General features: G+C 46.6%; 1 protein-coding gene across 1 annotated transcript in view; it reads left to right on the forward strand.

The window, feature by feature from the left end:
• The window catches only part of LOC119165910 (golgin subfamily A member 1), a 687968-nt gene that overhangs the window by 452593 nt on the left and 211882 nt on the right, over positions 1–23493 (forward strand). Inside the window, exon 13 of the mRNA XM_075884494.1 lies at positions 784–873. Within this exon, the coding sequence (XP_075740609.1) occupies positions 784–873 (90 nt within the window). The remainder of the gene's footprint in view (positions 1–783; positions 874–23493) is intronic.

The following is a 23493-nucleotide window of genomic DNA, read 5'->3' on the forward strand; positions in this document are numbered from 1 at the left end:
ATTAAGATGTTAATAGAAAAGATAATTGTAAGCTAGTATTTTATGTTTTTAAGAAAGAGTATATTTGAGCTAACTGACTATTCCAGTTATTTGAGCTCATTATGTTTGCAGCTGAGTTTCAGTGCATACTCCCTCAAGTTGGCCTCAAGCCTCAAGCGAAGCTTTGACCTGTGCTTTTCCGGTAGCCAGCTGCGCCGTCCTGTTCATTCACGTGTTTTCCAGGAAGACATACGCGAGTTCTTTTCACAGAAATAGATTTTGCTGGATATTCTGATGGTGTGAAATTTTGGATAATACAAATATTTGGGCACCCCATTAGAGAGTCGTACCTTCTATTGTAGTTAATCGGCCACTTCAAGCCATTATAAGACCACACCGCCAATGTTTACGAACCCCCGCCCCTTCTGTTTTTGTCACAGTGTTTTTTCCTTTGGTGCAAACAAAGGGGAAGGGATCAGTCAGCACACCACCCTTGTGGAAATCTCGGATTCAGAATCTTCTAACTTCTCAGCATCTTTACAGCATTTGTGTGGTGCTGACTTTTGACGGCTGTAGAGTAATAGTAGATGGCGATGCTAGTGAATTGTGTGGCAGCACGAGAGGACTCAATTTTGCATGCGTGGCAAGTCATCTGACATCCCTATTTAGTATATCTAAAATGCATTTTTCGGAAATTGTCAGTCACTTTTACTTACAAGAGGGCCTGAAGAAAGTGTGCATGTGCGTAGCGTGTAAAGAGCTTAGCCCATCATAGTTCACCCCAGTGACAGTGACTGCTTACAGGTGGAACTCAACAAGAAGGTGGCCGAATGCAAGATGAGCCAGGAGCGGATTCAGGAGCTTGAGGCCAGCCAGCAGACTTTGTCGGAAAAGGTGCAGCTCAGTTTCTTTCTGTCGCATGTCTAAAATTAACCTTATCAAAACTTGCTATGCATCAATGATGTGCATCTCTCTCATGTGAAGCTTACTTATGTTTGTGCCATTAAATCCCGTGTGACATCTGCATAAAGATTTTTAATTGGAGGTTGTTTTCCATCCTAATGTACAAAATTTTGCATGTTTGGTTGAAAACTAAATTGAAACTAAGCTCTTTTGAATAAACTAAACAAACAGCTGCATATTGTTCAAATATATGGACAGTCGCAGCTGGTTTTTTGTTGTCGGCACCACTGCAGTTATTCACGTGTGTGTGTGTGTGTGTGTGTGTGTGTATACACACACACACACACACACACACACACGGGCAAGGATGCGCTATCTTCCTTTTTCTGCATGCACAGCAAACGTTGTCATTTTGACCGGGGTCGTCTGTGTATGCCCATGCTTATCTCGTGAGTCAACAAAGATGGGGTAGGGGGCCTGTGGTTGCCGCACTATCGCGAATGACGAGTGCACCCCTTGTGCCCCTACAGAAGGTGGGAGCTTCTACGAGCTGCGCTGTCAACAAGACAAAACGGTGCCAAGAGGGTACATGGAGCAGTCGTGTTCTTTTACACCAATGTTTTGTAGAGTTTTGCGAGATCGTATCTGAATGAGTTGACTGCCAGCCTCACTTCGTATAGCATTGCGATTTGTCGCTATCACCCTCATTGCCTCACCTTTTTGGTGAAACTGATTTCGTGCAATCATTCCTGCCACAGTTGCGAACTGCACTTGACAGCATGTGCACTAGTATACATAGCCACCGAGAAAGCTTCTTGAGACACAGCTAGGTATCCTGCGACTATGCACGTTTTGAAAGTTTGGTACTGTTTCCAATAAGTTATTTAAAGCTTGATACGCAGGAGAAGGATCTGAAACGTGTGGTACCACATAAAACCGCATGCGTGCCATACATGCACCGTGTTTTGGAGCTTCAACAGTTAGAAGACGGAAAATAAAAAAGCAGAAGTGAAAAGCTACGAGAGATAACAATCTTAGCAGCAACCAAATGGAAGCGCAGTCTTATCGTTAAATACGCCAATGCCATGGTTCCCCCCATCTGTCAAACCGACCTCGTTTGTGTGTGAACTACGTGACGGGTCTTCAGAGTGGAGTTTGCCGTGCATTGATAGACAACAGAAAATCAATCCAATCACGGTGAACATGCTTGCTGGTTGCACAGTGGAGGCTACTGGCAACAGGTAGAGTTCTTTACATGAAATCGAAAATGAAATTGAAATCGAAATATTTCTACGTGAAATAAAACTAACACCTCTACGCCCTTGCAGCCTCGAAACTGATCAGCGAGTGCGCGAATTCGATCTGCGACATCTACAATTCATTCTGGACAAGCCGGAAAACACTGCTTTGTCATACCACGAATCAGGGATGGCTCGCGCACATTCGTCGCACATCAGCATCAGCATCACCGAACTGATAAGCGGCCTTGTTGGCAGATCAGCACGCGGCGACAACTTGCAGCAGGACTTTAAAAAAACAACACACAGTCCTATTACATTTCCCAGTACATATTAACAGACTAAAAGTATGTGTGTCATGATATGTCTCATTTCATAAGGCTGAATTAAGTTTTAACTCTTTTTTTCTTATTTTCTCAGAACACAAAATTTTGACCATTTTCTTCGTTTGCTTCTTCTGTGAAAACGGACCTAGAATAACTAGAGCTATAATTATTTTTGAACAATATAGGTAAGTGTGCACAGAAAGCAATGCTGAGATCAGATTTTTTGTACAGCTCCAATTTTTTAAAATATTCATTAATATTGTCTTTGTTTTTGGTTACATGCAGACAGTGAACTTTATGGTGCTGTAATTTGAGAAGTACTTATTCAATTTTCGATAAGCTTTCAGCATTGGGCTCCTTAAGCTTTCTAGTATCCATATATGTGTTAATGACTGCATAATTTTGTATACATAAATTTTCATAGTTTAAGCAAGATTTACAATTACACAAATTACTCTTATAACTGTGAGGTATGAAAAAACGAACACAAAGAAAGAATCGTACGATTAAGAGTTATGCTAGCGAGGTTTTCAGATACAGTTATTGTTTGCGCGCTTTCGACGAGGTTCCACATGAAGTTCATGCACAGCCTTTTTCTGAATAACACAGTATGCACTCAAAACGTCCTACCGTGAACATTTTTCGGACAATGAGTTATACTCGAAAAATACTGAAAATTATGCTTTCTGTATCATCCTATGAAGGCCTTTCTAAGGGCGCACTGAAAACACTGCCTAACGTATGAGGACAGAAGAAGGACATTCATATCATTTTAGGATGACCTCATAAGGGGCAGCTCGTTACAAACAATAGGCACAACAAGTGGCTTTTCCCGTACTTCCAACTCGCACATTAAGGGTTGCTACTGTTAATGTAGGCCTGTTTTTCCTTTGTGCACAGTTACCTGGCAGATGTCACAAGACCTCACAAAGTGCTTCATGTCTGCTTGGCTAGTAAAATACTAGCCCTGGCTAGTAAAATACATTCTGGACGCGGGCCCTCGTGCGCTTGAAATCCTTGTTGACTGGCCAAGGGTCTCTCATGGGTGACCCCTAGGACATATCCTCACAAGCACTGGGGCAGAAGAACTTGTCTAAGCTTCTTTGCATTGCAAAGCCTGCGGTCTCTGAAAAGCAAATCGTTGTTTATAAGGAACACTTCATGGGTGCCCCACTTATAGCGAACCACATCAACTTGTTCAAAACACGAACTTAGTGATGGATTGTCATTTTGAGCAGTACGAAGGTCTTCTGTTGTGATGGCAGAGTACCTTGTCCCTTCTCCATACCAGCTATTCGATTTCCTGCATCTTGCTGTTGTAAGCCTCGCTGTACTTAGCGTTGCACATTGTTCGGGTTCTTTCGGAGCGTGTCCCTCCTGATCTCCCCTATGCGAGCAATCCGGGTCAGGATTGTTAAGTGGTCGTGCCCGTGGTACATTTCCTATAATCACTTTAATAGAGGACAGGGCATACAATCGACCTGTAGGCGTCCCGTGAAATTCGGTGAGGAGAGATCTACCCATGCCTTGGGAAGTTCTTGGAATGTTCCGTCTGCAAGGGTGACATGGCCTCTTCTTCCGGTTAAAGCAACATCAGGGACTAAATTTTGCTGTACAATGGCTGTGTTGCTGCCTGGGTCACGCAATATTTTCACTGATCTCCTGAAGACCCTCCCGACTGATACCGGAGTAAACCTATCATTCGCAGTTCCGTAGTGTTTCTTTTTCTCGTCTCCTTTACACACACCAACGACGTCCTTTACAATGCAGCCTGAAACCCTTCCATGTCTTCCACTTATTCCCGTTTCGCTGATACCACTGCGTACATAGGACATCTCTCCCCACTGTTCTTCTTACAGTCTTTGCTCATTTGATAGCTAGCTTGCTGAAAAACCATACGGAAGGGCTCTTTGTTTTTCGCTCGACATGAAGAAGCCTCTTGCCCGACGCAGTCACACAGGAAACATGTCTGGTAAGACTTAGACGACTTCTTGCCCTGCCGACTCTCGCCCGCTATTGAATAGGTTCCAAATGCTTCTTGAAACTGGTCAAGATTTCGTTGTTGCGCTGCTATGAAATGGCCACATGCCTCAGACATCTAGTTCAGGGTTTTGCAGTTCCTCTCCTTCAGAAATACAGCGAGTTTGTTGTGACAGTTTTTAAAAAACTGCTCTTAGACTAGGAGGTCTCACATACCTTCATAGTTTTTTTGTGTCCAAAATTTCGACCCACCGGTCAAAATAACCCTGCAGGCAAATGACATATTGCAGGCCAGTTTCGAGGTGCTCCGGCCTGCTGCAACAGAATTTCTTCTTGTATCCTTCAGCAGTAAACAGAGACTTCTACTATAAGGCCGTCTTTGCCTTTTCATAGTCGAACGAGTCTTCTGGAGACAGCCGACCAAACACTTTCAAAACTTCTCCCACCAAAAATGAGCTGAGAGCAGTAGTCCACTTGTCTTTCGGCAAATTTTCACCTTTCTCGATCACCTCGAATTGGTGAAAATATGCATCTAGGTCATCTCTTTTCTCGTCAAAGAGTGGTAGAAAATTACCAGGACACTATGGCGGCTGAGGCCCAACTCGGCGTATAACACTGACACTTTCAACATTGAGGGGCGCCCGCTCCTGGACTGTGTTCTGAGCTTTCAACGGACGTATGCGAAGCTGCAGATTTTTTTCCTCAAGAGATGCTTTTTTCTGTGCTAACGTCAACTCAGCCTCACGCGCATGTTGCTCGCTCTCATGTTGCTTTTCGCCGGGCCTTCTCCTTGCGCTCGTGCTGCTCACGCAGCGCATCACTTTCCTCAGCATGAATAGCCCTTTTGCGTGCCTTCTGCTCTTCAATCCACAATCAAAGTGCGTCTCCCGACGAACCAAGCTTCTCCCCAAGACTAACCTGCTCTTTCAGATTCATATCGCAGTTATGTCCCTTTTGCAAGAACAGAAATCATCCTCGGCCCACGTAGGGCATGTGCTATTGTAATGGGGTTCTTTAGAATAATAAAAATATAGAAACAAGTGGCATCAAAGACAGCAATGTTCTAAAGGAACTGGTGAGGCTCTTTTTTTTTTTTTTACTTTATGAAGACACATACAGAAAGGACACACAACAAAGGCATTATATGAGGACACAATGTGTTATAACATGGAAACAAAACTCCAGAAGCAACACGTCAAACTAAGCTGAGTCTCAACATGCGAATGTCTCACCGGCGAGAACTTGGAATGTTTGCAGGGCAAGTATGGGTAGCACGATGTAACTCCAGAATGCCGGCAACGCAGGAGTTTGCGAAGAGCAAAGCAATGCTGAGGTAGATGCGCCTATGGAGGAGGTCGTTGCTGAAGACCGAAGTCGACGAAGGCATGTAGACTTGTCCTTGGACGCCTGGCCCAGGGACCGTTGACGCTTGAGGCCGAGCGAAGCAAGCCACTCCGACCCTGGATCCCTGCCAGGCACTCGAGACAAAACCACGACCGTGACACAGGTGAACCGTCTTCTACACTGTCGCCCCTACCGATGCCACCTTGCCAACTGCGTGCCACCCTTAGGTAGACTTCTCATGCTTCACATCCCCCATGGCCTCGTGTCACCACCCATCATCATTTTTCTCTTTGCGCCAGTCTTGCCATAACACTTCTGCCTGACAACTTCATCTGCTGTGTCCATGCTGGGGTTCTCACAACACCAAACACGACACTAGCGCACTTCTCCATTCACACAACGCGTGCCACACTTGTAGAACATGCCTCTAACGATGCTCTCACAAGACCACGGCGTCTTACCTACATTGACCATATAGCACTTACCTTATAAGTTCGCTGAATATAATGCTGTATAAACTGTCTGGCGCATATTTCATCCTGTGTTGCAATATTTGGTTTTCACGTCTGAAATAGGGCTATGTTTCACGCATCGTTTACCACTGTAGTGTACACGTATCCTGAAGGAGTACGACCGCTGGCGTGGGTCTGGTCTTAGTAAGCTGCAGGGCACACGCTAACCATCGCCATGGCAAGAACATGGTACTGCTCAAGGTCGCAACACTTTATTGTCTACACAAAACTAGAAACGCAGTACAGAGCCCGCTGCAAAAGGGGCAACGGGAAAGCAAATAAGTTTATCCACACCACGGGCGAGAAGTACTACACAGAGTACCACGAGCATGTCTTCATTGGCAAAAGTGGTTCACAGTGTCACCGGGACAACAGGGCCGGGTCGCTCAAGGGGGGGGGGGTAAAACTCTGCTCGCATTGGCTTCGAGAGATACGGGGCAGGGTAGTATGACCATGCTCAAAGACACCGCACTACTCTATGGCCTAGCATTCGAAAGGAGCAAGAAAAGGCGAGCGTCCCGTTGGTGAAGTCCCACAAGCCCCAAACAATAGAAACCGAAGGATGGGAAAGAAATGCGTGCTCACTCTCGGTTGCCCCGGGAGAGTCTGACTTACTCCCAATGTGCGCGCGCAAAACGTCCCAAGAGACTTCCCACACAGCGCCACAGTCGACATGAGCTACCGAGTGAGAGGAGTTAAACACCACTCCGGCTCTCCCATCACGATAGACCATGGAGGAGAGGAGAGTCATGTCAGGACATGAAAACGGCAAAAATAGGCGGCAAAGCATGCCCAATGGAGGTGGGCTAGCCTCAATTTCTATATCCCCCTCTCCGGAATTTGTTCTTACCGGTCTGCAAAGGCAGCCGGATGTCACTCATGCTGTTAAAATGACACTGCTATGGGAAACAGATAAGCTCAGTCCAGCACTATAACTGCTGCTAAAAAAATGATGACAAAGGAGGAAACATTATGAACATATTAAACACATGACAGTATAAAAATGTTTGCAAAAGGGAGCACAAGAAAGTAGTGTTCGTCACGCAGAGGAGGGATAGCGTTCACCGCACGCAGTGCAATTGTCCGCTGGGTGCAATGCCCTCTTGCCAGGCATCACGGAAGGGGGCTCTCTGATAGCTCGTTGCTGCTCCTGATTAGTCAGTGAGTCCAATGAACGCCACTACGGTGGTGGTTCAGAGGTCCCAAATTTCTGGCTCGATGACGGAGGTGGGACATTGCTGGTAAGCCGGGCCTCTTCAGGGATCACGGAGGCCGAACCAGAATCAACTGCCAGGCATCTAGGCGTTGGCAGGCAGCATATAGCTGCTGTCAGCTGGCCTCGCGCAGGAGCCAAGGTGAAAGGGGCAGTTTGGCTTCTCGGCGACGTCCGAGAGCAGGGCACAGTGTCAGTAAGTCAGGATCTCGGGCACCTAGTGTCCACGTCGACGGGCCGAAACCACGACGTGCACTCTTCTCGGGCGCGCACAGAAGCGTCATGCACGTATACATGCACAGGCGCATGCACACATACACGGCTGACAACTGCGCTAGCAAAGGCACAAACCGTCCTTCGTCCCTCTCCCCATGCATAGGCATCAATGTTCAGAACTTCCTTCGCTGGTAGATGAAATACAGCACAAGAAGTGTTAAACAAAGAAAAAATGATGCTCAATATTAGGCCAAAAGAAAATAAACATAAAATACAAATGAACACTTTAAGAAAAAACACTGGCAGTAAACTGGGCGGGGCTGACTTCTTTACGAGAACAGGCTGTAAAGAAGCTAACCTATACTGAGGCTAGTCAGTAAAACTAAGGACCTTCAGTTGCGGAATAAGTCTGCCGTTCGGCGCGAAATCACAAATATGAGCGCTTCTTCAGATTATACTGGTGTGGAGTCTGAATGCGGTCTGCCACCCTGCGTGTGCCCCGCTGTTTGCGTGTGAGCTCATCAGACCGTGATACAAAGTGTTTTTGGTCTGCCATATGGGCACGGCTGAGTTTTCCCGAATTTGGATCTTTCAGCAAGTACGCGAGTGGAGTCTGAGCTTTCTCCACTCGGTACAGACCAAGCCACTTAAGAGTGAGCGAGTTTGAGAGCCCTTAACTCGCATCGCTAAGAGCTTGGTTACGCTTCAGGAGAAGATTGCCCACCTCAAAAACTAGGTCGCGATTCTTGGAGTCATATTGGGCCTTCTGCTGAGCCCAGGCTGACGCCAAACTTTTTCTTGCTTTGCAGAAAGCTCGACGAAACCTGTCCCAAAGTGTCGACGTGTAAGCAGAGCAGTCTGCCTGCATCTCCTTGTCCTCGAGATGGCATTGAATGATGCTGATCACCATGTTGGCCAACTCGCTTGCAAAATTTAAGAAGGTGGGTGGGAAACAAGTCAAGTGACTCTCCTATGTTTGAATAGCGAATGTGAGCTCACTATAATGGCCCGTACAGTTCTTTGACCTTTGACAAAGGCTGCCCGGTATCGGTTTGAGCGTACGATTAACACGCTCTGTCAAATTGGACCGGGGATGATAGGGTGAAGTGGTGCAGTGATGGATTTTGAGAGAACGGTACGTGACACTAAACACTCGAGGGGTGAAATACGAAGCATTGTCCGTGATGAGCCTTTCTGGGAAGCCGAACTGGTAAAACACTTCTTGCAGCTTCTAGAGCACCACTCGCACTGTCACTTTCCGAAAAGGGAACAATTCCACCCACTTTGAAAAGTAAGTGCTCAATGACTATCATCAAGTGAATGAAGTCCTGCTTACTTCTGGAAAATGGTACCAATAGATCGCAGGTGGCCACTTTCCATGTACCCTCACTGACAATCTGTTTCTTTAGACCAGGTGGTTGTCACCGCTTGATTTCACCATTTGACAGATGCAGCAAGAACAGCAATAACAAAAAATGTCATGCTTCATGCCAGGTCAGGTCACAATGTGGCTCAGTCTTGCAAGAACTTTCGACCAACTCATGTGACCGGCCATGGGTTCGTCGTGAGAGGATCGCAACAGTGCGGCTCTCAAACTTTTGGGCATAACCTCCTTGTAGGATCAATGGACTCGTCGTCAGTGGCTATATATTTCCGCAGGAGCGCATCATGGTTCAGCAAATATGAAACCGCTGGGGACTCAGCGACACATGCTTGTTCGAGCCCCTTATCTGCACCCGCTGCAGGGCAAGCAGCGTATCAATGCTTCATCTCATCAAGACAGCCGCTATTGGCGCCGGCTGTAGGGCAAGCAACGAAACGGGCTCCGTCTCTCTGAGACCGTCGCACATTTAGCGACTAGATGGATCACTTTGCTGAGCCTTCAGAAGCTCTTCGCTGTTGAAAGCGATTCCCATTCTCCCAAAATGGGGTAGTTTGGTATAAGCCAACTCAAGACTGCAGCAACTGCCATTTGCGTCCGCGTCACGAGTTCGCTGTCGGCATCGTGGCCATCGGAAAGCTTCCCCGCTCGACCGCTTCGCGGTGCGCTGCTTACCTGGATAGCAGCCAAGGTTCAATCGCATGGGGACTCACCCTTTTCACCGAATGGTGCAAAGCCACTGTTTCACTCCCAACGTTTGCATGTGCAAAGGCACTGCTAGTGGCTGTCGCATCGAGATCAAGATACTCCGCAGGCAATGGGGCACGGGATAGCGCGTCAGCTATCACGTTGGTGCTCCCTTTTTGATACTGCACTGCAAAGTTATAATGCTGTATCGGGAAAACAGCGCACCAGCCTATGAGCATGCTCACGGAGCAGCATCAGCCAGCTGAGCGCACTGTGATCCATTTGCACCATGAACTTTATCCCGTCAAGGTAGACGTCAATCTTCCGTATTGCAAACACGATGGCGAGGCACTCCTTTTCGGTCGCGGAATAATTTTTTTCCACAAGGACCAAGGAGCTGTTGGTAAAGGCCAACGGCTGTAACACACTATCGTATACCTGTAAGAGCACAGCTCCTAAACCCAGATCACTTGTATCAGTTTGTACAACGAACCGTCTGGTCAGGTCGAGGAGGTTGAGCTGCGCTGTCTCTGCAGTAGTGTTAGACAGTCGGCAAAACGCCTCCTGCTGCTCAGGTCCCCATTGCCACTCAGCAGACTTACTCAAAAGGTTGCTACCTTGAATTTTCACTCACGGCCACTGCAGCTTTTTTTTGCTCACACACAGACGCCGACATAATTTCTGCGAAACAAGCTCTTTAACGATGTCGCGCTTTAAAACGACAAGATTCACCTGAGCCACAGAAAGTATTTTAGTAATGAGGTGACTGATCCCTGGCACCTTCTAATTTGCAGGCGACTAGCATCGCCCACCATTTTCACATTCATAGTCACCTACGTGCAGCCTGCGCCTAGATAAGAAAGTTGCATTCGCATCACTGTCATACTGTGGGAACTTGAAAATGCTAAGTGCCGTGCCCACAACCAAATTTCACCGATCATCGTGCAGGTGAAAGCGACTGTAGCATTACCAGCACTACGTTTTAGTTTTCCAGCAGTGTGATGCATTGACAACAGAGTTGGACTGCGTAACATAGCTACATATGCAGGCTTGACAATGACAAAATGCGTTCCTTGCAGAACAAAGCCGCCTAAATTGACATGCACCCATCATTCAGGCTGCAGTGGGAGAAACGATTGCTAAAACAAAAAGAATGAAAAGCGCGGCACATCACGTAATCAGTCAGCTTATTACATGTGTCATAGAGGCGAAATTCGCGAACAAGCTGCGCCACACGAAGTCGCCTCACGCTGCTTGGCTCTGTCTCGATCATAGCATGCTACAGAGAACAACACTCACTGTGTCAAGCCCGATTAAGAATACATATTAGCGTTCCTTTATTCCAGTCACCACGTGAATGACGTCCAATGTGCATTTCTCCAAGCATGACTACGGCGCGGCACCCTCAGCATCCTCTGCAGGGAAGTAGGAGAAGAGCACTGCGTCGTGGGCTGTGGCGGAACTTCTTCAATTACGTTTTTTTCAATGGGGTGAGCACCGAATGGAACAGCCGGAGAAACACCGCCGCGCATGCCCGATTCAGGCGACCGTGCAACAAAAGCATAGCCTTTAAGATCTGCACAGGAAACTTACCCCCGAATGCAGAGATGTTACTTGACTCGTACTTGACTCGTTCTTGACTCAAGACAGTCTTGCCGGTCGCCATAAATCGCTATCGAACTTGCGGATGACTTGAAGGCGCCTTGGCTCGGTCGAAGTCAGGACAAGTTTCAAGCATGACTAAGAAATCTTAGCGCCACAAAACGGAAACAAAAGAAAGAAACGTAGACAACACGACAACACGAGTAGACAACACGACAACACAAGTTTCAAGTCAGCTCCGGGGCTAGCTTGAAAGCGACTTCACGCGTTATTCCAACATGGCCACCTCTCGAATGGACGTCGCGTGAAAGGTGGCCGCTTTTGAGTTTGCTTGCCTCGCCATAAGCGTAGCATTTTTGAGGCGCACTGCCTGCCGAAGATTCTTGGAACCGCTTTACGTGACCAAGGAAATCCGATGGAGTTGTACGACAAGCAACAATTCCACGCTAGGTACAGATTCATGAAGAACGCCGTGGGGCAGATGCTCGTTATGTGGCCGCTCCGTGAAAGTGGGGACAACCGAAAACAGCCCGTGCATCCAGTGTTACAGCTACTGATGGCTCTCAGGTTTTACAGCGCTGGCACATACCAACCAGTCACCGGAAATTTCGTCCGCATTCCGTAGTCGACAGTGTGCCGTGCAGTCGGAAAAGTTACGCTACTCATCGCAAAGCACCTGTACGCGATGCTGGTGCGCTTTCCCCAGCCGGCGGACTGTTATGAAGTGGCTGAGTTCCCTTGCGTTACAGGTTGTGTCGACTACACACACGTGCGTATTTATTGCCCCGGTGTCGACAACGCTGAAGTGTTCCGTAACCGCAAAGGCTATTTCTGTTTTTCTAGAACACGACGACATTTTCCGTCTCTTTCGGTAAAAAAAAAAATTGACTCGGTGCTGTGTCCGTGTGCCTCGTCTATCCTTTCGTCCCGTCTAGGGCGCCGTTTCTCGCTCAGAAAGGCATCGGTTGTAGCACAACGCTACGTAAAATTACACACACATAAAAAAGTGGTGCCCCTATCACGGGTTTTTTTATCCGCATCACCATCATACAGCGATACATTGCTGCACCCCGCGAGACAGAATTCTGCTGAGGGCAATGTCCTGACCCCCGCTTTTTCTCTTGTTTACCAAGCTCAACAAAAGGATACGAATCACATTTGTTCCCAGAACTTGTTTTTTTTTTCATAATAACTGCGACCTAGCCCATTACAGGCATGCACACAGGCGAACAGAAAGGCAAATACCGTGAAAATCGCGTCACCTCGTGAGCCAGATCAGCACAAATACATGCCATGGCGTTCGATTGAGAAAAAAATAAACGACGAAAGAACCCAACGCGATGCTTGTTTCGCCTCCAAACAAGCAACCGTGGAAAAACGCACCGCATTTGGGTGGCCACTGAAACCAGCGGGCAACGAACGCTTCACAGAAGCAACACTGCGCATCGCTGTGGTGGCAGGCACCACGTGCCGCTCGTTAGCCGTAAAATGGCAAGAATATGCTTGTGGCCCTTCGTTTTTATAGTTATTTTAAAACGTATGGTCTTTTTTTGGTGTAATGCGTGCCTTACGCGAACAACTTCATTATTACCCTCGTTAGCAGGCGAGCAGCGTGTTTCTGCTTTGAAGCTCATTCTTGACTTGACCAAGCAAGACAGCCTGAGCATCTATGAAACGCGAAGGCTGACTTGGGCGTTTTGAAGTCCGCTGCTTGCTTCGCGCCGACTTGCTCAAGTTAAGTTGAAGTCGCGAGCCAAGTAACATCTCTGCATTCGGGGGTTAGAGGGCGCCATCCGTTTTATAAAAAAAAAAAAGAAAAGTTATTGCTATCAATCGTCGTCATTAGAGAGATCACGTGGTTGACGTGTTGTGAAGGCTAAGCACGCCGGTGCCGTTTATTTATCTATGCTCCGTTCATTCAGTGCGGTTGCATTGTATTTTGTGTCGCATTTTTTGCGGTTTACGTGGATGAATTTGAGTAGCTTGAGCGGTGTTCGCATCAATTCGTTTTGTTTTTCGCTAGTGCTCTCTGCACTCATGTGGCATTGGTTCTCTGGGAGCGATGTTCTAGGAGCAGACCCGTGAACATTTTTTGTGAAAAAAAAAAAACAAAGCTGCTTGTGCTGTGAGGGCACGGTGCCACTGAGTTCCCATGTTGTGACTTGCGCAATGGCTGAGAATGCTCCCGAAAAGAGGAAAGCCATTCTAATTGGAACGAAAGTGGACATTATCCGCGACATTCGAATGGGTATGAAAAATGTCGACGCTGCAAAGAAATACAGTCTTTCGAATTCAACGGTCGCTTTGACCAACCTTAGCGGCGGCGAAAAGCAACGGAAGCGTGTTCGTGAAGCGACGTACAAGGAACTGGAAGATGCTTTGCTCAAGTGGTTTTTGGACGCTAGACAAAAGAACATTCCCATCAGTGGACTTGTGCTTTTAAAGATAGCAGGTGACCTTGCATTCTTTCTACGCCATGAGAATTTCAAGCCTAGAGGTAGATGGCTGCAGTTTTTTAAAGAACACCATGGAATTGTCTACAGAGCTGTTGTTGGCGAAGCAGCAGCAGTCAATGAAGACGCAGGGAATGACTGGCTGTCTGCTGACATAAGTGCTGTGCTCTAGTTCGGCGAAAGTGACATATACAATGCGGATGAGACTGGTTTATTCTATCAGATGCTGCCCAACAAAACTCACTCACTCAAAGGCAACGCGTGTGTTGGAGGGAAAAACAGCAAAGTGCGCATGATGGTGCTGCTTTGCTGCAATGTGGACAGTAGCGGCTGCTGCCTTCCTTCCATGGTAGAGAAATCAAAGAAGCCCAAGTATTTTCGACAGTTTGTGCCTATTGGGTATAGGCACAATAAAGAAGCGTGGATGACTCCCGTGCTCTTCGGCGACTGGCTAAAGGAGTTCGATGACGAGATGATGGCTAACAAGAGGAATATCCTCCTAATCCTTGACAACTGCCCCACTCATTGGCTGTACCCTGAGCTGAAAGCCATCAAAATTTTTTTTTTTGCTGCCCAATGCCACCGCAAAGCTACAGCTTTTCAATATGAGCTTCGTTCAAAACTTCGAAGTTAATTTTCATCGTCTGGTAATTGAGAGGCTGCTGATTTTCATCCGCCAGGACAAGCCTCTCAAGATCGATTTATCAATGGCGGTGCAGATGATTAAGGGTGGATGAACTGATGTTATCCGTGAAACAATGCAATACTGTTTCAGGAAGGCTGGCTTGGTCCGTTCATTGACTTCGGCAGTATCCGTCGAGGACGTTGTTTCAGATGTCTTAGAGGATGCACAGCAAGCATGGAGAGAAGCCGTTGAAGCTCAACTCATGAGTGACGCAGATGACCTCGGCGACTTAATTGCAGCGGACGATGCTGTATGGGTGACTGAGAAACTTTACGACAGTGCTATCATCAGTGAAGTGCAAGCAGAAGCCCATCCTCAGGCGCCTTCCTCAGATGAGGGTAGTGATGATCACGTTTCCCCACCAGCGCCTATAGGCTCTGCAACGGCGAGTGACTACGTTGCCGCTCTGATAGTCTTGGTATTCTCAAAGGGTCTGCCAGAAGAACATGTTAGTAGCTTAGAGAAATTGGAAAAGGCCATCAAAAGTTCTGCAACTGGGCATAAACAAAGATCTATCACTCAGTTCTTTGATACGCAGCGATGAACCTGAAAGTTTTTTTTGTTTTTTTTTAGCGTATGTACTAGGTACAGCCACCTCATGTGTTCATTATAAAAATAAAACATCTTGTCCTGCAGTCCTTGTTTTTCCTTTAGATATTATTAACTTGTGCTTTTTGTGGCAACTAGCAGCCCTATGTTGTACGCCGTGATAAAGGTTCTCAAGCGTAAACAATTTAGAATGAACATTATACGCCATTGTGTGGTGTATAATGTTCCTCTGTCACTCAAGTGAAGCCATCAGCGAAGCCGATCTTCACGCCACCGGAGTCAGCCCTAATGCGGCACTGTGCGCTGAAGAGCGTTAGTGCTTAGCTGCTATCTAGAAGTCGCGGTTCGCCGACACTTCGTTTGCACAGTTGTTAATAATGAATTGTGACGACTTTCGAACTTCGCTCTTCTCCATCCGAAGCAATGCAGCTTCCGGTGCATTGAGTCTGGCACGACTGATGCGCTGAAATGTTAGCCATTGCCATGCAACGAGACTTTGAAGACGCCCGAGAGAAATTTTTAGCTGACATTGGGTAGCCTATCGGTGGCGGTAGGTTCGACACAAACACAGTTTAGTACGTTTGTAAGCATGGAGTGGGCATCCCCTCGTGAAGCGAAAAGCTCGACTCCTCGACAAATTAATCAGTGATTCTATTCCTGCACCAAATGCGCCAAATTGATACAAACGAGAATGCTTGCACAATTCTGATAAAAATCTAGAAAATTGCACCAAAATGTGCTGAATGGCTCTCGCGGGCCTTGGTGGTGTCAGCCAGCGCTGCCACCACAACCTAAAACGGGGTCTGAGCGCACCCATTCCTCCATGGCAACAATAAAACTATGAGAAGTGCAGCGGGAGGACATCTAGCGGCAACATGCGCAGTACAGATTGAGTAGTAGTGGAGATAGTGCTGCTGTAACTCCGGAAGTGAAGCGGGCAGTGCACTGGTGAATCGATTGTTGCTGCCTCGGCTCGCCAGCACCAACGACTGTTGGACAACTCTTCGTTACTACTACGCGCGTGTTCCGTCAGCGGTGGGATATGATGCGATGAAGAAAGGTAAGTTTCTGTTATTGACATTTTCTCTTAAATGTGGCATGTGAGCAAGGCGAAGTTGGTACTGCTTGGACCGCAGCGCGCAAAAAGCACCGTCTATTTGTGCGCTAAAAACGGTAAAGCCTTTTTCGCTTTCAGATCTTGATCCGGATCTTATCTGTGAAAAGATGCAATTGTATGGCGCAGATGTTCCTAAATTAATGCTCTAGCGACTGCCACTAATATTTTTGCGGCCGTCGTTAACCCTAAAAGGCCGGTTTCGTGGGAAAAGGCTGCTTTCGTGGGAAGGACCCATTTATGTTCAAACTGTATTCTGAAGCACTGAGGGGCAATGCGATATGCCCGATGACACGCCTAGTTGCATTCTAGGCTTGCACGACTGACCTTGAGCAGGCAGCTTCGTGTAAAGATAAACATTTTGTAGCAAGTCTATCTATGAAGTCGCGCGTCATTGTTGCGCAGAGCACAGATAGCGCGCGCTCACGCTGTGCTCGTGGTGACGCCAACTTCGCCTGCATGTGGCAATTGTCGCTATAGTTTCGCCTTCTCCGCGCCGTGATAAGGCGGATAATGATAATTTTCTATATCTTCTCTCTTTTCCACAGCTCGGACTACCGCCTTTAATGCATCGGTGCTGGAAGATGTTGACAGCAATGACAGATATTAATTTCAAACCGTTTTCCAAAAAGAAGAGCCCCTTTTTCTCATTGTACACTCGGAGTGTATTGGGCTAGAAAAAAAGCTGCTGAGCCGCTTGATAAGGCATGAGGCCTACTGCAACTTGTCTGGCAGTGATTTGAAACAACTTGATGTCGGGTCAGCAGAAGGGATGAAGCAAGTTTTGGAAATTGGATCCGACACTGAAAAAGAAATGTGTAACTGTGATCCCCAAGAGAAGAAGAGCTTCAGGACAAGTGCACAGGCATTTCACATTTCTACTGCGAGACATCTAATCACGCGGCTTCCTCTGGATAACAAACTGCAAAAATGATAACAAAACATAACATGAAATGATAACAAAATGATAACAAAAATTCAAAAATGAGTTCCAAACAAAGTTTCTCAGAATATTGTGAAAACTTGTTTTGATATGCATTTCTCGCTGTATTGGACAACTTTGAAAACTGATACAGGTTGCTCCAAAATTGACTTTTTGGTGCTCCGAAATGCTCCAAATTGTAATTTTTTGTGCTCCGAAAATTGCTCCGAATTGTGGTTACTAAGTGGCATGACTGCAAATTCATGAATTTGCAAGCGTTTGAAAGGGAGAGTCCAAATATAACAAACTGCTGATACAACGACACTTTTGAGTTGGTTATAAGTGGGCTTGACTGTAATGGACACATTCGTGCCGTAAGTGTTGAATATGAATCTTAGTGCTTTTTTTGAAAGCGTTCAATGCAGTCGGTATCGCATTTGGTGTGTGGGTCCCAAACTATGTCTGAATATTCTAATAATGGTCTCAGTAATGTCTTGTAAGTCACAAGCTTAGTTTCAGAAGTGCAATTCATTATGCAATTTTTTAGCATGTAAAGTTTTTTCAAAGCCTTAGAAACTATGTATTACACATGACTACTCCAGTGTAACTTAAAATTGATGTGTAAACCCAAGTATTTAAATTGGTCTACTGAGACCAGTGGAAAATTATTGATGCTTTAAGTGTGGACTAGCGGTTCCTTCTTACGTGTACTGCTGACCCGCAGGTCACGGAATCAATTCCCAGCTGCGATTGAGGCAAAAATGCTGTAGGCCTGTGTGCTCAGAATTGGGTGCACGTTAAGTAACAACCCCAGATGGTTGAAATTTCTGGAGTCCTCTACTACAGTGTCTCTCATAATCATATGATGATTTTGGGATGTTAAACCCCACATATCAATCATTCAATCTTCTTGCGTGTAACTCGCCTCTGAACACACTTGGAAAGGTTTAGGCGTATCTGCCATGTTGAGCTCTAGTCACAAACAGCTGCTAAAGAGTTGAGGGGCAGGTTGTCCGGTGTGGTAGCCAAAGCAATAACCACATTCTGCCGCAGGCGCCGAAAGAACAGCTATCGCGGAAACTGGTTGTTTGCGTCCAACCGTCAGTCACTGACCAGCTGTTGCATGCGACGCAGAAGTTCCGACGATTGCCAGTCACTGAGCTCCTCCTTGTTGAGAAACTGCTGGAGATACCTGCTAAGAGGCACAGATTTGTGTCGCAGCATCATTGTCTTGAAGTGGCCGTAAGAGTCGGTTTTATGAAGCATGCCCACAAGGTCATGGAACACTGCGACCACTGCCATTGAGAGACCAGAGGCAGCGTGCTGTGAGCTAGTGCACTGAAGGGCGAATATGACCTCGACGTGCATAAACCGGGCTGCAGGATTCTGTGGTAAGAACGATGGCAGGTGAATCTGCACAGTGGTGATGCACTTTATGCCGATCGTCAGTTTGCGGTCTCGTCCATGATGCAGTGCTCGCCTTGTAGTACTCGCCACTGAATCACCACATTATGGGGACCGATGTTAGGTCTTCTATAGCCATGCCTGTGGTGGGAAGAAAGAAACAAGAAAACTGTTCAGACTGAAGGCAGGAGCAGAACTGAGCCTTATTCTCTTCTAAGGACGGAGCGCCACAGGAGGAAACCAAGTGCATGGGCATGCATTTGAGCATGCCATAATTAACAGGTGGCTGATGAAGATAATGATGGTCGTTAAAGTCTTCAACAGCTAGGTTAAATTTTTGAATGATTACTAAGGGCTAATATATTATTTTCTTATATTCGTTTCATGGGCGGAATAGGAATAAAAAAATCACAGCATATCCATGGACTGAATGATGATGAGTGAGATGAAGCGTCCGTGAGTTTGTCCGCACTTCTGTCCTTCCATTCGTTCTTGCTTGTGTAATGCAATAAAATATTTTTACTGCTCTTGACAACAAACATGGTTGTTTTTCACTCGAAAGTACGCACTATCTATTTATGTAAATAATACTATACTGTGGAACCTCGTTGATACATTTTTCAGCGGACAGGGTAGGAAAAACAACAGCTGAGAGAATGCAAAAGTGAGGAAAGCTCCAAAAATGAATGAGAGCACAAGCGCTCTAACTACTAACTATTTATTTCGGCAAAGTGAGCCTAGGACTCAAAGTATTTGAAGATAGTGGACTGCCACTTCTTTCGTTCACTTGTAAGCACCACGCATTTCTCAATTATCTGGAAGGCTGCATTGCTTTCAGCGTCGCTTTGGTGTGCGACGTACCAGCAAATGTAGTCCAGAACTGCGACGGTTTCTCCAAAGTTGAGATCGGCTGATTTCACTGACAACTCTTCAGAATCGTGTTGCTCGTGCTTGTCGCCATTGTCGGCGTCTCCGTCTTCAGTTGCGATCGAGTTTGCAATGATCTCTGCGATTGTCTGGCACTCTGGCGTCACGACGGCAGCAGTTGTTGTACCCGTGGTACCGAGCGCATTCATTGCCTCATTGAGCTCTTGCTCACTAGAGGCTGCTTCTGATTGTTGAGCTTCAATAGCAGGCTCCCCTTCACTGTCCATACCGAACCCACACTTTGCAAAGCAGTGCTCTGGAGTTGACGTGCTCACTGCACTCCATGCTGATGCGACGTAATGCAGGATGTCTAGTACCAAAATTGTCATAGGCTGCTGTCTACGATTAATACATGCGAGACAGCGCTTTTCGCTTACGTGATGCCATTGCGGCTTGATAAAGATTGTGTTGACAAGTTCAACGATATTCAACAGGCTTAGCGTACACAACAGCGACTGAAGACAAGCCACAACGTGTGGCATGTGGCGGTGAGACTATCACGCACTTTTGGCATTTGGTAGTGAAACTTTCGTTGTAAGCACAGTGATGATGGTGATACAGTAAAAGCTCATTATAATGAAGCGGGATATAATCAATGGACATAATGAAACAATTGTAATTCCCCTTGAAATTCCATTAGACACCCATCTATTTAAAACTTCATTTTAACGAAGCAAAAATTTCCCCACAATGTATATGACAAACCATTCCTTTCCACAATGAGCATTTACTGATCCTTTTGGTATATATCAATTCTCAATATCTTATAGCGCGTGACGGTTTATGTTTTATCACAGCCGCGGTAATTCAAAACTCGCGCCTTGCACTTCACTGGAGCCGCTTGCCAACACGCATGTGGGAGCGAGTCCCCCCCGCTTCCCTTCTCCTCTGGAACTAATGGACTCGCCCATGCAGCAACTCGGGAGAGCGTGCACGTCAGCCGGCCTCCCTTCTCCTGTAGAACTCGTTGACCCACCCTTCAGCTCTGCGCTAGGGCCTCGTGCGCTGCCGGGGCGGCGGAGATTGTGGCTTTTTTCTTTGTCCTTCGCTGTGAAAGAGCAATATCATCACCTCTATCAGTTTCTGCCGCTAGACACTAGATGGATAACGACAGCGGCAAACTTAAGCGCAAAAATATAACAATTGAGCAGAAGTCGGCAATGTTGAAAGCCCTTGAATCTGGCATCAAGAAAAATGAAGCGGCCGAAGATTTCAACGATGTGTGGGACGCTCTTTTTGACGCCGGCGTTGTTCCTGACTGCAACACTTTCTGCATATACGTCGGTGTCGATGCTGACGCGGGGACAACCGAAGAGTTGTCAGATGTGGAAATTGTGTCCACGGTGACAAGTGTGCAATGCGAGAGTGACGAATGTGTGACGAAGTGACGACACCCCGGAGCCTATTGTGGGTAAACTCGACGTACTGACACCCGCGCAAGCGCTGGATGCGAAAGACCTTCTGTGCTGCTGATTTGGTGCTTACGATGACGGCAAGGATGGACTGGAAAAAGCTGCTGCAGCTCAAAAAGCAGTCATCGGCGTGAGGAAGAATCGGCAAAAGTCTATTGAGTACTATTTTTTTTCGAACTCATCTGTCAGCTGAAATAAAGCGCATTGTTCTGTATTATTTTGCTAGTTTTTTGCCTTCTGACGGCATTTTTAATCTGCAAGGAGGGCAGCTGTGATATTTCTTGGCAAGTACAGTTTCTCTTGCTGGCTGGTTGTTAGTAGAAATAGATATTGGCTATAAGAAACTAATTGTTATTTCGAAGTAATTATGACTCGTCCTTCAACTTCATATTAACGAGGTTTGACTGAAGCACTTTTCACAAATGGCCATCTAGAAGCGGCCTCTCCTACCAATGCCTCCTCTAAAAAGATGCCTGCGACATCGCACGCTTTCTCCCATGAGGACGGGAGATTTCTCATATTTCAGTGCTTTCTCCTCAAGGAGTGCTTGCAGATGACACTATTACTTTCGCTGGATTCGAAAGTGACACCATCACAAAGAGCCTTCGAGACGGCAGTAGACATTGCTTTAATCTCAGAGGCGGCAAGGTTAAGAACGGCCACCGTAGCGAGCGCTTGCAGCCGACACTGTTTGGGGAAGCGGAGGAGGAGAGAACAGGAAAGAGCCGGGAACCAGCTATCCGGCTCAAATCGCAGGCATCTTTCTAGAGGACGCGTTGCTCCAACTCGGCTACGGGTTCTTGCAGCCTGTTCCGTAGCGAAGCCAGGCCAAGACTGTCAAACATCAAATCGAAATGGCGGTGCCTGGGCAGCATGCCAGGCAGGTTTGGCGGACTACGTTGCGACGTATCATGCAGGAACGTTCTCACAGTTGCAACGTAACTACGGGGTTCGCAACACATGGGGTTCTATGGGAGCTATGCCGGGACGATGAAAGACAACGTAACAGCCAAGAAAACGCAGCAGTGAGGAATGTAACAGTGGGGTGCCTCTATAGTATCAAGTGAGAAACACTGAACAAAACTTTTTGTCTGCAATGATGCCAGATGCATCTCTCAAAGTGGTCTGCCCCCAACAGACCTCTCGTTTTGTTTTGAATTCGAGTCAGAGGAGCATGGCGGTGCCTCTGCTTAGATTTGGCGACATTTTTCAGTCGATTCGAATGAGTTTAGATAAGACGCGTTTATGAAAAAAAAAAAAACATGAAATCGATACAATATCCTGTACTGGCATAAGACACCGCATCTATGCTCAGCAGTTAGCAGACGACGCTTCGTTTCAACTGTCAAATACGACTCGTAATGCTCCAGCGTCGCAGCAAATCAAGAAACCTAGTGGTCTTCAGCTTTCTTGAACATCAAAGGCACTGCTTCAGCGCTTTTCACCGCACCTCACTACCCGCGCTTTCACCGCACCTCACTACCCACGCTGCGTGATGAACAAAACTGAACCTGTAGAAAAAGATCTATAGGCAGTTCGCTAGTTAATGCTACTCAATCCAAAGCGGGTACTTCCGATAATTGCCATTAGGGTATACGATCGCAGCGCCAGATTCCTCTCAAGGTAGGCAGTGACTATGGTGACGGGGCCATCAACGCAGTACGCAGGGAGGGGGCCAGTCAGCATAGTGAAATGGTGACTACAATGACAGGGCCCGTTAATATAGTACTATCATTAAAGTGAGGGGACCTGTCACCATAGTGAAATCGTAACAGTGACGAGGCCGGTCAAAATAGCAATGCAGCTATAGCGGTGCTCCCGTCATCTTAAAGCAATGACTATGGTGAAGGGGCTCATCACCATAGTGTAATGGTAAAAATGAGGGGGCCTGTTGCCATAAATATGTACTCGTTTTAGACGCCACCGTATAGCTGTTCTGGTGGCATAGTGGCTTGACGTGCAGTTGAGGTAGTGGTCCTGACGCTAATCGTCAGTTCATATTTCTGTTTTTGAATTTACGTTTTCGACTGTTTCGCTCTCCCTCTCCTTTTTTTTTTTTTGAAGGTAATGTTGCAAGAAAGCCATGTCGGTGTTTGCAGCGGTTGTTAGACAGCCCTACCATGTGAATTTGGTGATATGTGGGGTTTAACGTCCCAAAATCACCTTATGATTATGAGAGACGTTCTAGGGGAAGGCTTCGGCAATTTGTTCACCTGGGGTTCTTTAACATGCACCCAAACCTGAGCACCATATGGATTTCGTGGCGCAGTGTCATTGGTGTCCGACTTCGGTGCGAATCAGGCTCCTTTATTATTTTCTTCTTTCAGTATTGTTTCAAGTATTATTACTTGTTTTTAAATGATCATCGTATTCACTCATTGGGGATATGGCTATCAACTTTCTTTTACTTCTAATGTGGAATGAAGACTTTCCCATTGATTTTTTATTGCTACTGCACGGGGCCAGATTATTCTGTTGTATGCATAGGAATTAACTTAATTATTGCAACAGCCACCCTCGGCGAGTTTTCCGTTCCAAATTGTATTGATGCAAGGGAACACCAATACTTGATACTGTAGCTCCAACTAATAATTTGTTACACATATTGTGATGTTCTCAAACCAATTCGTTCCGCGTATTTTTCAT

This window comes from Rhipicephalus microplus, unplaced genomic scaffold, assembly GCF_043290135.1.
Source record: "Rhipicephalus microplus isolate Deutch F79 unplaced genomic scaffold, USDA_Rmic scaffold_34, whole genome shotgun sequence".
NCBI lineage: Eukaryota > Metazoa > Arthropoda > Arachnida > Ixodida > Ixodidae > Rhipicephalus > Rhipicephalus microplus.